Source organism: Dicentrarchus labrax, unplaced genomic scaffold (assembly GCF_905237075.1).
Source record: "Dicentrarchus labrax unplaced genomic scaffold, dlabrax2021, whole genome shotgun sequence".
NCBI lineage: Eukaryota > Metazoa > Chordata > Actinopteri > Moronidae > Dicentrarchus > Dicentrarchus labrax.
Genome location: NW_026136718.1, coordinates 8,743,564 through 8,759,935, shown reverse-complemented (window position 1 = coordinate 8,759,935; position 16,372 = coordinate 8,743,564). Strand labels below are relative to the sequence as shown.

Sequence of the window (16,372 nt, the reverse complement as noted above, 5' to 3'; positions counted from 1 at the left end):
AGTTTGACACCTGGATTAGGTTGTACCTGCTATTTATCACTAATGTTGTGTGTAAAGTCCTTATACAGTTAGCAAAGTTTCATTCTAGCGACTTTAGTAAATTGGTTGCTAGGGAACATCTTTTGCATGATCAATGAAAAGCAACCAACTTTGTAAACATGAAGTTACTGCAGCATCACAAGTTGTAACAAAAGAACATTTTAAAGGCCCAAACAATATTGTACATTTTAAATCACCAATCCTTTGTTTTTATCCATATTTGAACACATGAAAAATGTATTTCAAAGTTAGTAATATTCATGCAGTTTAGAATGAGAAGGAAATATCCGATTATTCTAACCTAACCGGCATTATTTAGGTATTTAGTATAACGTTTCGTGATTGTAACTAAAGTTAATCGAGATCTGGGAACACGTGATTTTACAAAAAAAATATGTCCAAGAGGGAAAGAAACATGAGCATTCAGATATTCATATAACTGTTAAACGACCCCCTTAGTCAAACATATTCATTACTTTTTAATTGTTACTTAAATTCACCATCATAAATATCCATCACAGTTTACCGACAGACTTTGTGGCTCAACTTTGACCTACTTGCTGCAGTTTTCCTGTGTAATGAGTGATTTTTACTTTCTACATTACAGGTGCACGCACTCGGTTTTACTTAAAAGTAAAGTTTTGGATGAAAAGTGATGTTAGCTAAAATGTTGGCTTATGTTTGTTGCCTTGCTGTCTTAGACTTACACATTACTTTGGTGCGTACAATGTTCGAACCAGCTTGTAATAAACCAAAAATCTCCTTTAAAACATACATTAACTCCCCACGTGTGCTATATTACGCACGTTGCTACAACGTATTTGTGTCAACAGCTGTGTCATCTCAAATAAGATATAGAAAGGTACCAGATGATTGCCATGCCTTGTGCAGCATTAGGTCACATTTCACTGTCCCTCTGCTGTCAAACTCTCGAGTATCAGTCAGGTGCCCTAAGAGGGTTAAAGAGGGTTGGAGGTTTCCATACAGAGTGACATCTTGAGGGTTTCAGAATAGCTGGCACAACCATCCAATCTACTGACAACAAGAAGGGATGTATTTCCAAAGAGTGACCATCAATAGTAGTCTCTTTGTGCCTCTCTATCTCTATCACTAAAGAATTTTTTAAAATTTGACATAAGATTCTATTGTAGTAGTAGTGAGTTCATGCTTTTAATTGAAAGTAATCCCAGTGTTGGAATGAGGCCAGAAACGACAGGCCTGGCCCCTGCTTTACAAGTCTCCAGTGTCATAAAGATGCTGCAGTGCCAAGTATTTACCCTACTCAAAACTCTCTATATGCCATTGGCACTGACTCCCGTGGGCTCCCAGCCAGGGGAGCTCCAGAGCTGAGTTTTGAGAAAAGGCCCCACTTGCTCCTGTGGAGGTGTTTGTGTTTGTTTAGACATGCTTGTATATGAAGAGGCTTTGTGCAAAGAGTTGGTTGAGTCATTACGATGTTATCAGGTCTTCAACTGTAAATTTCATTCCTCTATTTGATTTGGTTCTCTATTAGTTTTCAACCAACAAACGTAGTCAAGTGTGAATATTAATTTCAAAACAAGATTAACATCATTCTTTATTATGTCGATAGAGCTAACTTGAAATGAGATAACACGTCATCAACCTTGTTTCAAAATTGTCTCGGCCCTGAAATGGCAGGTCTGTTGCATTTTGTGGCTTGTAAACAAACCTTCCAACAGTATCTTTGCGTCCTCTCAGTGAGATTGGTTGACTAAGCTCGAGGCCAGCAAGAAACGTAAAGAGCACAAATGTCAGTTCAGGTCATGAGTTTTATGAAAACCAGATCATAGAGCAGTTGTTGATTAAATTCAAATTCCTGCCTTCGTTTATATCTGCTTTGTAAGCCAATCAATTACCATGTGAGAGAAAAACTGCTGTAATTGTTCACCACATATAGAATATATGAAAGACAACTTCCAGAAGAATCCAGAAGGTTATTTATACCGTAGATGTATGGGGATCTTAAAGGTGTTTTTTGTGATTCTTTATTATGTTTGATGTGATAGCTACAAGGCAAAAAAAAACAAACAAATGTAACTACTGCGATAAACTTTTCCTCAGTACAGTTCCATTTTTCTCACTCTCGTGAGAGCAAACCAAACTTTGGGCTGTTTGTCAATCTGTCTGCAGTCATCCACAGCTCCATCCAATTATGTCATCTTCGCTTATCCCACAATGTAAGTAATGATGTCAATGATGTCTGGAAAACAATCCCTCCACGTCTGATGTCGAGAGCAAACAGTGTGAGTCAAGAGTCTTCAAGGGGCCGAATTGCCAGATTTGCCCCAAAATAGCTGTAAAACATTCTCATTCTGTATAGTTCATTTAAGTTTTTGCTTATTTGTTTTCCTAGTTAATCTTGACCTTGTGTGTCTAGGAAATCTGCATTGACTTACAAAAGTAATCATACTTGGTTTCTATCCAACTGAATATACAGCTGCAACTCTATTGATAAATCTACTAATTTTTTCTGGATTAACTGATTAATTATTCAGTCTACAAAATCTACATTTTCTAAAGCCCAGGATGAGATCTTCGAATCACTTTTTTTATCCAACCAACAGTCCAAAACCCACAAAACATTAAATGCACCGCGTCATAAAAAGGAAAACAATAGCAAATATTTGTATTTAAGAAGCTTGACATTTTACCTTGAAAATGATTGAAAGAGTTAATCAGTTATATGAGTAATAGTAAATACTATATATGTGTTTATTTGTAGCCACCAACACGCACATCACTTCACATAAAATCAGTGTCACTTCCCTCTTTCAGTAAAAGACAATAGCTCTTCGTAGAAAGGGGTTTAAATGATTTCAGTTTGGTTTCCTTCTTCCTTTTTCACTTATAAAAACTATAAATACAAACACACTTCTTGCTAATGGGCCTTATTTCCCTCGAATTAGTTAACGTTTCAAAGGTCTGCGCCACTGTAATATTTAATTCTTAAGCAAATACACAACGAATTTCCAAAGATTTGTCAAACTGTCACTCGCCTTTATGACGACTGAAGGGCTAGCAAATGAATGCCATGTGGTTTTCTGCTATTTCAGCCCGACACGACTCCACTCCAGTTGTTGTTTTGTTATTTAGTTTTACTGGAGTCCGGTTCCACGTCGGGTTTTAGCTGCGGCCTGCCACAGAGAGAGAGAGAGCAGGTTCAGAAAGCTGGAAGCATGCACTCTGCAAGTATTTGAATTATGCCATTGACGTCAGCACAGTCATAAAGTAGACGGCTGCCCTTCCCCTGAAGTATTCCCTTGCCAGCAGGCCTGTTCAGCTCAGTGCAGATGGATTCAAACGCTCTCTGCTTCACAGACCGGCTCTTTTGTTTGGGTATTTGGGAAGCATTTGCCCCCCCCCATGCCCTTCGCCAAAAAACACCACCATCACCACCCTCTTTGTGGAAACAGGACAGAAAGCAGCCTTTTAAAAATCAATTCAACAATAAAATACCGCCTTTCAATTAAAATCCTCCTGATTATTATCAACAAAGAAACAAAACAGCCAAATCAATGTTTGGTTATCATTAAACTGTGGTAACATTGCTGATTTTTTGGCGGAGGTAGGATCCAGATATCTTTGTTTTTTTCTGAAACCGCTTTTAGGCCATGAATGCCATATGCCTATTTAGTTGTTACTTGTGGGGGAACTTGTATTTAATCTTGATTCAATCAGGAAGTTTCATTTAGCCAATATGGACAAACACAATCAATTTTGTTGTGCATGCTCACCAGTGCCAATAGTCTTTATTGGCTCAATTTGATTGGGTTACGTGGTCTGGGATACACACACATACAGACACAGACACAGACACACACATGCATGCACATACACTGACACACCATGCTTACCCATCATAAGGAGGCATGCTGTTCGAGGTCATTTGAGGTTTGTCTCAGCTGGTCTTCATATGTTACTGGAGAAACTGATCCTTCGTTGCACGCAAACCCCTTCGTCATAGAACCCCTCTGGTGCCTTTCCTCGCTCTGCTCATCAAGTCTGCTCTGTCCAGACCTGGACCAGCCTGGCTTGGCTCCGTTTGAAGGCCTGCACGCTAAATACGGTCAAGATAATGTTAATAAGACAGTCATGTTTTTCTTGACAACAGTTCAACAACAGCTGGAAAAGTGTTGAGACCAAAATGATTTCTTGCTTGGCCTCTGTAAAATGTTATTCAGATATCAAAGCCAAGAAACAGAAGAAGCATGACACATAAACCGAGCCTGTCTAGTTGCAGCCCGCTGAGGTTGCTTACTTCCTCATTATATGAAATAAAACCTGTAAAAGTGATCTGAGCCCTGAGTTTAGAAAGCTCATAGAAGCAGCTGCGTCTTCCATATTTTCAACATGTAGAATAGCCGGACTGGTCGCACCTGCAGGAAGACGTAGGTGGCCTAAAAACCCAATCTGTCTCATTTAACAACAAATCGAAATTAACAAAGGTCCACATTAACAATAAATATAATGGTATCAGTACCTAGGACGACAGATCTCTGTATCTAATAGGAACTCCTTGTTGATGTCTCTTTTAAGCAACGCATTAAAACTGTAATGTGTGTCTGAGGCCATGCTCCTGGACTCCCCCCCCACACTCTGATCTATGACCCATGTGTGACATGTGTATGACATGACAGTAAAGCACTGTCTCCTTGGAAAATATGAGGTAACATATTCCATCTAGCAACCCAGTAACTCAGACATGGTTAGGTCGAGCTTACTTTTTTTGATTAACTGAGACTTAATCTTTTAAAGGAACATCAGGTCACCATATTGCTAGAATCAGATCCAATTTATTCACCCTAAATATCCCTTACCTCTCTCTCTCTCTCCTCCAGCTGGCCCATTCCGATTATGCAAAAGTTTTCCTCATGATTCTAGAAATCCGTCCTCACCCCTGACATCAGTTCGACCCCTGCGCCAACAGTGAACCTTTGTAATCGTGGAAACCTTTGAAACCTAAAGAAAGAAAAAGCAGCATCAACAGCGACAGAAGTTTGGCTAACTGGGTTCATGGCTCCTCTGATCCATGCTAATCAACCCGAGGGGCAAATGCCAGTCAGTGTGACAATGAGGCCCATTCAGCCCAGTCAGTGCTGTTGCTCCCAATGTGGGAGTTCACCTCAGGTAATACAGACAAAGCCTGGTCTGTTGCTGTGCATTTGTGTGTATGTGTTTGTGTGTGTACTCATGTTTGAGGGTATAGAAGCTGAGAGTAAGAGAGCGAGACACTGCGGTGAGAAGGAGCGAAAGGGGGGAAAAAGAACATGGGAGAGTTTATGAGAGCAGGAGTCAAAACAGACGGAGAGAGTGCAGCTCAAGGACAGGACAGTGTTTTACTCACAGGTCCTCTGAGCTGAAGAGCTACTGATAAGACAGACAAACAGCCTCATTGACGTCCATCTTTTTTATCAGAGAGAGTGAGAGAGACTTTTACACCAGGGCATGACAACAAGTCAGATAGCAGAGGATACTGCATGTCATACTGAGGCAGACGCCTCGTGCCTCAGTGAACCTTCAGGCCCTGTGATGTCAGACTGTCTCTGAGCTCAGTTTAGTCCTCACGTTATGTTCCTCACGTCCACCTCCCACATGCATAAATCACTCTGTATCTGCCTGTGTGTGAATAAAGTGCACGTGTGTGAATCGTGTGTATGTGTGCAAGGAGAATCCACAGTTTGATGTCCAAAGGCATGACTTGGTGAAGAAACATGGGATATGTTTTTTCTCCAGTTAAACCATTTCAAACCAGATAAGCAGATCAAAGTTGTAGCTCTGTGTGACTCAGCTGGGACTGAAGCCCAGTCTGGACTGGATTAATATTTACCATGCTCTTCAGTAACTAAATGGATCTTAATAGAAGTCATAGAAGTCAGTCTGTGTAACTGGAAATACATCTTTGTGATCAAAGTTACCAATTTGCAGCTATTTTGATACTTAGTTAATTGTTTAAGTCACATTTTTCAAGCAATGCCAACAATTCATTTGTTCTACATTTTCAATTGTTAGGATTTTCTGCTTTTTGTGTTTTTATGTCATTGTAGACGGAATAGCTTTGTGTTTTAGACTGCTGGTTGGACAAAACTAAACATGTAGGAAACTCTGACAGGCATTTTCAATTATTTAATTGAAAAAAAAGAATTAACTGATAATGAAAGCAAACATTTGTTACAGCCCTACTTTGTGCATAAAAACAATCGTAAATGTCTGTCTTGGTGAGACTTAAATTAATAGAAGACCAACACGTACGCCAAAACACAACAGCTATTTGGGACTGAAATGGATACTGGATCACAAGATTGAAATCACAGATGAGCATATGAACACTGTGTTAAATCACCCAGCCTTCTCAAGAAGAATAAACCCTGTTCAAATTAGGCTTAAGAGTCACATCCAAAATAAGATTCTCACAAACTGAGAACTTTCAGTTTTCTCACCCCACCTGGATTTAAACAGTTTGATTAACACGGTAGAGCCTCTTTCGCTGTTATTCCAAGGATTCTGAGAAGGATCTGGTATCATTGTGCACCCTTTGGGAGTTGTTGCGTGCTACTCAGATTAATAGCTTTCCGTGTTGCTTTCCCACTGAGTTCTATAGTGAAACAGACAGGAATGTGTACGTGTATATGTTATGGGGAGGACAGGGAACACTGTGTCCAAGGAGAGTAGGTGGAAAAGAGTAAGCAATAACCATAAGGGGTCTAACAGGTATGTGACCCAGTCAAAGCACTTTTTGTTAAAGTTTTGTGGTCAGAACTGACTTTATTACAGCATAAATACAAGCAGAACAACCACAAGTCTAGACTACAAGTCACATAAATGTTATTCTACCAAGTCAAATTACAGTGTTCTACATGCACCCCTGTTGCTTCACCAGAGTTTAATAAAAGCAAGACCGCAAGCTTACCTGAAAACAGACCAGCAAACGTTTCCTGCTGAATGCCCGTTAAAAAAAATATTGTCATCATAATTTCAATTAATAAATAATTTCTGATAATTTTTTATAATTTATTTAACATACATTTTGCATTTTACCTGTATACAAACAGAAATGTTAATTTTTTTTTCTGTATAGAACAATATAATCTTTATAGGTGCTGGTACGTGTGTTCTTTTGATGAGGGCCAGGCTAGCTCATTATCCTAAGCTAATCTACTAGCTCCATTCTTAATGCACCAACACGAGAGCGGTATCGACCTTCTCATTTAACTTGCGGCAAGAAAGCGTATTACCAAAATGTCAAACACATTTCTTTAACAAGATCAAGTCCCACTGAGGCTGGAGATCTCCAAGGGAGGAAGCATTACAAAAAAGTTCTGGACAAAACAATAAAAAAACGTAGTTAAATAGACAAAACAATATTAAAACACATCGGAATACTGAAAAAGTAAAAAAAAAAAAAAAAAAGAGCTGAGCATAGAAAAGAAATCCAAAATGAAGTTGTTTTTCTGTAGAATTTACACTCAAATCATCATCATCAGCTTCGTCAGTTTAATTTCCATCTGCAGACTCTTCCATGTGGCCACAGCAGAAAATATGAAAGCTCTGTATTTGTATTAGGGACAGACAACAATGGTACAAATTTGTACACAACAGACACGAATATGAAAACACAAACTTGAAGCAGTTCTGCTTTAGCCTAATCACCACATTTCAACACATCAGAATTCTTCATCTGTGAGTCAGTGTCCAACATGTGTCTACAGCGCTGCTTCTGGAGGGTCACCACATGAAAGAGGCACCAGTATGTTTACCGATACTGCGTCCCAGAGCGGTAAATTTACCCATAATGCCTCCATTGAATGTTTGCTGCAAGTTCATAAGTGGTGAAACATGTGCAAATCCTCCCATTGCAACAGAATATCCAGTCATTATTTCTCTCCCTTCTGTTTATAATTCACAACCACAGGACAACAAAAACCCTGATACCATCTATTAAAACATTATTTCTATTCTGCCCCCCCCCGTAAATCAGATAAATGAGCTCTAACGAAACACAGACTCATGATGTCATTTTGTCACTTCTCAGAACCCGCCTCGCAGAAACGTTTCAGGGTCACATAATATGCTCCTTAAAAACCACAAACTCCAGCACCACCCTTCTTCCCTGTTTTCACAATACATGCTAATAATGAATTTTTCATAATTCGGCCCATAAAAAAGTGGAGGAGCAAGCGCTACATCAGAGCACTGCCTCACCCGTACCATCTCTTGTCCTTGATAGGAAGTGTTGAGTAACTGAGCGGAGGATTTCAGATCATCTCTCTCTGTTTCTTGTAAAGCAAGAGTTGCCACTAAAGAATGTCACGGCCCTTTTCATTCAGTAACATGCTGCCAATCGGCCTACGTCAGAGTTTGGTTTTTCTTCATGTGTGTGGTCTGTTTACGCCGGTTCACTGGAAATGTGGCACATCACCCGTCAAAACCGAGATGTTTACATGATGAATGCTTGGGCAATAAATGAAAAGCAAGAATAAGTATGAGAGGAAAAAGAGAGATTGTCCCCTGCTGAACTCATATCCTGCATGTTTATGAGTGTGAGTGTGTCAGTGCCTGTAGGTAATCTTCGCTGATGATTTAACCCTCACAATGCCATATAGATTTTGGCTGCAGCCCTCCCTGCTCTGCTGCATCAAGCATCACATCACTGGCAGGAAACTGACTGTATCCCCACGAGAGGATGGCAGATGCAGTTGTCTCACACACACACAAACAAGCTTCAACTCCTCTGGTCTGATGTCCCCTGGGCAGAGTTGTCCTTAAATAATCTGATAGCAACAAATGTCATGTGTGGTATATGTAGTAGGCTTGCTTTGGGGTGTGTGTGTGTGTGTGTGTGTGTGTGTGTGTGTGTGTGTGTGTGTGTGTGTGTGTGTGTGTGTGTGTGTGTGTGCACCTGCTGCTTTAAAGGTGAAGTCTCCCCATAATGTCCTGTGTCAATAAGTCATCATATTTTTCAGAGAGGAAGAGGAGGAGCGATTGACAGGGAAAGAGAGTAACAGACATTTAGACACACCATTAAAATCAGGGAATATTGGGGACAAATATATTTAAAAAAAAAAAAAAAAAATCCCTAAAATAAAATAAATATTAGTGGATTTTAAAATATATAATAACATACCATACCATAGCAAATATACCATTCTTATTGGGGATTAACAGCTAAAATACATCACTATAACAAAAGAATATGTGCTATCTGAGCTTAATCTGATAGACAATCAAAGGAAAAACAATCAATGAACAGACACAATAAGCAGCTCATTCAACTCATTGTTGAGATCATATTTTGTGTTCTTGTTGTGGATTTCATTACACATTCATATTGCAGAGACATCCTGTGTTTTTTGTCCAGCTTTTTGATGTTATTACTGAAGGTTTTCAGGGGGCAAGTTTGCTTAGACACTGTGATTGTGTTATCTTTTGTTGGTACTGTAAATGTTAACATGCCAGCGAGGCTTATTTGACTGAGCTGAGCTGAATATTGAATCTAGAGAGTGAGCTGACCTCATATCCCCTCCTAACCCTCCCTGCCTCTGCCGCCTGTTGGCCCTGCCTCCCTCAGCTGGAAAGTACATGTTTGTATGTAAGCGTAGTAAGGAGACATTTCAGTTTATGTATATGTACAGTGCACTGTGGTGTGTGTGTGTGTGTGTGTGTGTGTGTGTGTGTGACTGGACTGTACATGCGTATCTGTGTGTTTTCCTGTCTGCCCCTGTGGGACACACACTGTAGGTCTGAGCGCTGATCAGAAAGGTCCTTGTGTCGGGGTGGAGGCGGTGGAAATCCCCTCTTACATCGTGGTGTTTGGTGTGTGTGTGTGTGTGTGTGTGTGTGTGTGTCAGCATTTGGCTTTTGAATGTTGTTTCCATTGGTCCATCTGAGGCCATGAGAGTACACTGTGCAGACTGCTGTAACTAAAGTAATTGCTGGTATGCAGCTAACATGCATGCTTGTGCTCTTAAAACAAGTGAGAATACAAAAGCATGTATTCGTTGGTAATAACCATAACCTTTTTCTTTTATAGGCAAAGAAATTGTATGATTTTATGTGCTGCAATTGTTGCAAGCCATAAAGCCGAAAGTTATAAAGTTATAAGTTGTAAAAAATAATGATATATGAATAAAATATAATTATATAGATTAGGTTAGGCTACATTTCAAGCACAAAAAAGAGAGATCTAGCACCACACTATAATTTGGCTCAGAAGGTTTTTAATCACCCTTTACAGGCATTTTTATTATTTCAATAATCTTGTCTATATCAAGTTTTACCCTTTAACCCTCTGGTGTTTACCAATAGGATCAGATTGACCACATTGTTCTGTTACCTACTGCTTCATGAAATGATAAAGACAAATCCACTTCAGTTTCCTATTCTGCCTTACAGTAAGATTCTGTGTCAAATTACAACTGCAAATACTTCTAAACAAAGCTAAAACTTAGGTTTTTTTACAATGTCCCTTTCTACATACTGTCATAGGATTGTACCATCTTTCAATTAGCATTAAGGTTATCTCAGTGGAAAACGTTTATGCATTGATTTCAATTGACCGATCCCTTTTGTAGCGGCAGAGTGAAACAGGGACTGGGTAGTGTTCACATTAGATTCTATGGCTGCTGAAGTCATAATAGTATTGAGAAATAACAGAGTCAATGCCCAATGCTTCAGTGATTAGCACATAAATCTTTATTTTTTATTTGACTGCCGGTAAACTGGGTCCAGTGCTGGGGTAAATACTGGTATTGGCTTGGGTTGCCAGTAGGGCAGGGATCAGAGTAAAACTGTTATACAAGCATCATAGTTTAGTGGATCTGGCACCTACCTAGAGAATGGATTTAGTATGTGGGGACCCACAAGAAGTTGGCCTCGTGACCAGTTTTAGGTCCTGACTCCCTAAACCAGATTTTAGGCTTTGTACCCATTTTTGTGTGTTTTGAAAATCAAAGTCATGAATGTGGTTAAGAGCTCAAATAATCAATCTAGCAATTCAGTTTTACCCCATAAACACACATCAGTATGTGAGCTGCGCTGGACTGTAACCCAATCCAGTTTTAACTAAATTTATGAGGTGTCCTGTTGAATTTTATTGCAAACAAACAAAATGTATATTTGCATCCAGTGTAACTCATCAAAACACAGTATGTGATGCATTTCCTCCCATGCAGAACAGATCTTTCTCAAAACATTTAAATTATGCATCCATGTTTATTAGCTTGCAGTCTTTTTCTCCCCTGCCTTTGCTGGCACGTTGCTGCATTTCTTGTCGTGTTACAGACACCTGTAGATAAGTGGAATAGTGTGAAAGCATCAGCAGGATTGTGTATATCACGTCACCTGCGTGCATGCACGTGAAACAAACGAGGGACTGCTCCATAGCTGTACTAGAGGTCAAAAACTCCACAGAGGAACGTTTAACTGTTGCAAAAAGGAATCATAACACTGTGCTCTAATTGCTAGATGTACGGTTTGTACCATTGACCCAGAATCTAAAAGTGAACTTATTTAAACTGCTGAATGTATTATCTGGCTCTTATGAAGCATAATCTTTAGTTTCCGTTCTACATAAGCAGTGCGGAATTTTAAGCTTTGTGATTTGGAATTTTCTTACCTCTGGAGTCGTCGTCGACTTCTCGTACGTTTTAATGTACACAGTCTTTTACCTTTCACTTCTTTATCAAAGAACCAGACATGTATTAAACTGATTATTAAACCATGCAAGATTCATGCTGCTCTAAGCCTTAGATGAACAGGACTTTAAATTCTTCATAAGTATAGAATAACAAAAACAACCTCCACATAGAAGTTACAGACCATTAAAAGTGTTTTTAGAATTACTTTTTACTATTACTGCACAAGCTAAAGATATGGTTGTTTAATGAGTTATTTTAAAGTCCATAAACATATCCATACTGTAGCTAAGACCACTTATATGATACTTTCTGTCCAAGTACATTTTAAAAGTTCAATGAGAACACTGGTACAGGGAAAAGGAACTTTCTACGCTCTTCAAAAACTCAAACCACCTCAGAAGTGTTAAGAATAAGGGGAAGAAACATCTCAAATGAGTGTAAGCCGTTTTCACATCAGACGCTTGTGGAGTTAAATTAAACACACGCACACACTCCCTCTCTTTCTCTCACTCCCCTCATCAGAGTGAGGGAAGGCTGTGGGCAGAGCGCCAGGTGCCTCTCATGTTTGGGAGAGCAAACAGGCTCATGTCTTTGATGGCAAGGAGATCAGAGCAGGGGACACATTCTACGTGGCCACGCTAAGGTCGCCGCAGTGCACACCCTGCTGCCATGTTGTGCTCTGCAGCTAGGAGACCCAGAGTATACACAATGCAGGGGCAGCAGACGAGAGAGTGTGTGTATGTGTGTGTGTGTGTGTGTGTGTGTGTCTGTCAGTCCAGCCCCACCAGCCACCTCATCACACACTCCCTCTGCTTTCCAACAAGGCTTCACTCCAACCTTGACGTGCAGTTGTAGTTGTCTGAAAAACACAGTTAAACCACAGGAACAGGGTTGGAATATTGACTCTGCAGCAGTGGTTACAACACACTCTGTCTCTTGTTTTTCTTTACATCTGGTTGTATGCGCTCTGAAGTATGAATTTAATTTAAGTTTGAAAGGAAAAGTGTGCCACTAAATTCATAATCATGCTTACTATAACAAAAGAGGTTTAGACTAGTAGAAAATAAACTGCGTAATAAAACTCATCCCATCTTCCTCACAGATACCCCAGACTTTGTAGACGTTTGTTTTCTCTGCTCTTTTATCAGAATTGTTTTTAATTTACATTTACCACTTTGACATATGTTTTTTCTATTTTTATCTTTCAGTTTTCTTTCTTCTTTACCCAGACTTTAAAAAAATAAAAATAATCCTGGCTAAATCCTGCATTTTTTGCAAGAACAAACAACACACAAATTAAAATAAATGCTTTAAACTAATACTTAATAGAAAGCAGAAATTAATAATGGATCAATCTATTAGCTGATTGATAGAAAATAAATCAGTTACTACACTTACAATATATATGATTTTAAAGAAAGAGTTACCAAATGTTTTACAAGTTAAATTGTTTTAATGCAACAGAAGGCAGAATCACACAATAACACACACACACACACACACACACACACACGTTACAGAAATATTTTTCAGTTCTGGTAAAATTAATACCAAAGCCAGTTCCTGTAATTTTGCCTCCAGGCCACATTTGCGTCTGTACTGTGGTTGTAAACTACATACACACTGCAAAACAATAACCACATGTGTCTTCGCAGCAGCTGACAAATGTCCTCCCCTCTGTGTGGATGTTAAAAAATCCTGCGTCAGTGGCATGTGGGTCACCAGAGAGTGATAGGCCCATGCCAAATCTGTGTCTCAACCCCTGGTTTAAGAAAACACTATCACTATTCAAGGACTCAAATTTATTTTGTTGTCACCTGCCCATAGTCGATAATCAGTTGTTGTTGCACTGTTCGCTGCTTGTTTGTGTGTGTGTGTGTGTGTGTATGTGTGTGTGTGCATGTCCGAGAAAGCAGAAAATGAATTCCTAGTTGACAAAAGTTTGGTTTGGCTTCATGAAAGCCTGTGTGTGTGTTTATGTGTAGATTTAGAGGTGTCTGTTTGCTTCCTGTGAGGTGGGGTAAAGTGTGTGTGTGTGTGGCGCTGGTGAGGGAGTGCGAGGGGTGTCTGGTTTCCTGCTTTTGGAGGTTGACTTTATGTAAATGAGCCGAGGGCCTCAGATCTTGGGGGGGGGGAATCTCACACACACATACGCACAGAGAGAAAAAGTTGAGTGTCTGACAGAGCGAGCTCAGGTCCGTTCTCCTCTCTGCTGACAGCTGCGAGTCCCAGCAGCTCACCACAGCTAAACCTCCTCATGATGAAGGAGCGCTGCAGCCGGGTGCCACCTCTAACCATTCCCCCTCCTCCTCAGCAGCATCAGCCGGCGCCCCGAGCAGGACCCGTGGGTGGCTGTTGCTTGGGAGTGGCTGGGCAGCGCTCGGGCACCATGTGCACCGTCTGTTCTGACTGTGTTTCTCTGTGTGCCGGCTGCTTGTTGACAGATGAGGCGTACCAGAAGCTGGCCATGGAGACGATGGAGGAGTTGGACTGGTGTCTGGACCAGCTGGAGACCATCCAGACCTACCGCTCTGTCAGCGACATGGCCTCCAACAAGGTAGGAGAGGCTGCATCTATTTTTTTTTTTTTTTCATCCCCTTCCATCATTAGTATAGGAAATGTTCAGGGACACAGGTTGCCTTTAATTTACTTCAATCAGAGAAACTTTTTTGAACAATGTTCCATTTATTGCAAATGTTTAAAGAGAAAGGGCTCTTTGAGTAAACTCTCAAAGCTGAGCTGACTCTGCAAGGAGAACTAATCCTTCAGCATAATAAATACATGAAAGACAGTTTACAGAAGCCAGACATGCTGTACTGTAAACATACACGAACTTAGCAAAGTCAAAGTGTTACATGCACAGTTAGGGGGCTGCAGCAGTAAGCAGTGTTGGCATGAGCGCTGTCAGGTTACAAAGGCCATCTGCACACATGTGTGACTAAGATTTCTCATCAGCTGATTTCCACCTAAACCATCATAGAGCTCATTAATTTCTGATTAATTTGTTTTTTCCCTGTCTGACTGTACTCTCTCTGATTTAACAAAAGGAAGTGCTGTTTTTTTGTGTCTTGGCCTTCTTGTCATCTCTCTCGTTTCTTCTGCGTCACTAATTGTATGTGATGTGCACCAAGGTTCAGTTCCTGGTTTTTTATTTATGTAACCCCTCAACCATATTACTCACTGACAGAGCATGAAACACAGCTATACCTGGCTGTGTCTTTACGGTTTCACTTCTTATCGCTTGATTGAGTCTAATGTATTTACTGTAACTTATCTCGACATGTATCTAAGCATTACAGGGTTTGGTTTATGTTTAAAGTTAGTTACTAATTCAGTCTCTTTTAAATGACTTTAAATCATTTGTGTTGTTGTCGTCGTTATTAATACCTCTAGAAGCAGCAGCAGGAGGGTTGCAGTGCCCTTTAGGGCCCAGTCAAACCTATTCTGCATTCTAAGTTTGTCCTCTGATTACTAAAAATACACCCATTTCTTTCCAGTCTCATCCACTATGATGCAGACTATATTAGTTTAACAGCTATCTTAAATTTTTCAAACTTTTTCGGAAAAATTTCCAAAAGTGGTTTGGTTTGGTGGTCTCCGGTTTTTGCTGCCCTCTTTCCACCCTTCCTGTCGAACAACTTATCACGGTCCTCTGGTTATTCCATTTGGTTCTGTGTCATTGATTGTGTGTGATGTGCAGCAAGGTTTAGTTCCTGCTTTTTTATATAAGAACCAGGAACTTGACAGAGCATGACACAGAGTGGTACCAAGAAATATTTAGCCACATCTTGTAGGTCCCTTGATTTAGTCGTTGCGTTCTCTTAGTACTGATTCCTGAAGTTTATATGAGTTGCATTCGTACTTTAACCTTGAGTAGCTTCATTTGTTTCATGTGAATGAATGGCAATGTAACTTTTTTACATTGGAATGGAAGGCCATGAGGTGACTATAGTTTAAGTAGCAGGTCTTATAATAAAATCATGATCTACACATCAGTCTTTTATTGGTAAATCAATTTTACACTGAGGTGTATACTGCGAGCTGACCATGGAAGTTGATTTTTAATTATTGACCAACAATTGCCAGCCTGCTTGTCCCTCTTGGTCCATAGACTTCACACTCAAATAACGTCATGCACAAAATAGTGTTTACTTGTTGAAAGTCTTTCATTTAATTCATTTCATTTCTTTCTTTTAACTGACCTTGTTTGCAAGTTGGGTTTTTTTTGTCAGCAGCTTTAGACTTTTTTATTACGTCGGTCCCACTGGCCACCTGTGGTATTGCAGTGAAATAAATCCCCCCCCAAAAAAATCTATTTCCTTATCAATTAAACTGCTGACAGGACACCTTCAACTGGGCATAGAAAAAGGACTAGAAAAGCATGTTATCCCAATGGGCTGAGTGGGAACATGTGGGTGAGCCTGACACAGAAGCAAACCTAGTTCTTATTATACAACCATGGCTATGAAGGTAACATTACACTATAACAGTAATGAGTCATAAACATGAGTGAGAATGCTTGGCCGTCTTTGTTGTATCTAACACAACTGAAATTACACCTTAATCTGCTGTAGGGGTGACATCCTAGGAAGTTACAGATATCCGCTTTTTTGCTGACTCAAAACCTTCAATACTAAACACTTGTTTGTATCCTTTGGTAGTGGTGATAAAATCCCAGA

General features: G+C 39.9%; 1 protein-coding gene and 1 long non-coding RNA gene across 6 annotated transcripts in view; one reads left to right on the top strand and one right to left on the bottom strand.

The window, feature by feature from the left end:
• Nucleotides 1-16,372, top strand: part of pde4ba (phosphodiesterase 4B, cAMP-specific a) — a 174,906-nt gene that overhangs the window by 139,979 nt on the left and 18,555 nt on the right. For all 4 annotated transcript variants that reach the window (XM_051375876.1, XM_051375877.1, XM_051375880.1 and 1 more), the window contains one exon: nt 14,138-14,250. In XM_051375876.1, coding sequence (XP_051231836.1) covers nt 14,138-14,250 — 113 coding nt within the window. The remainder of the gene's footprint in view (nt 1-14,137; nt 14,251-16,372) is intronic.
• On the bottom strand, nt 1,406-5,741 carry LOC127349860 (uncharacterized). 2 transcript variants are annotated; one of them, XR_007880430.1, is made up of 4 exons: nt 5,405-5,741; nt 4,878-5,019; nt 3,915-4,117; nt 1,406-3,194 (listed from the first exon to the last, which is right to left on the bottom strand). It is a non-coding gene; the product is annotated as an uncharacterized LOC127349860 (long non-coding RNA). The 2 variants fall into 2 exon arrangements; XR_007880431.1 differs by lacking the exon at nt 5,405-5,741 and having other exon boundaries at nt 4,878-5,086.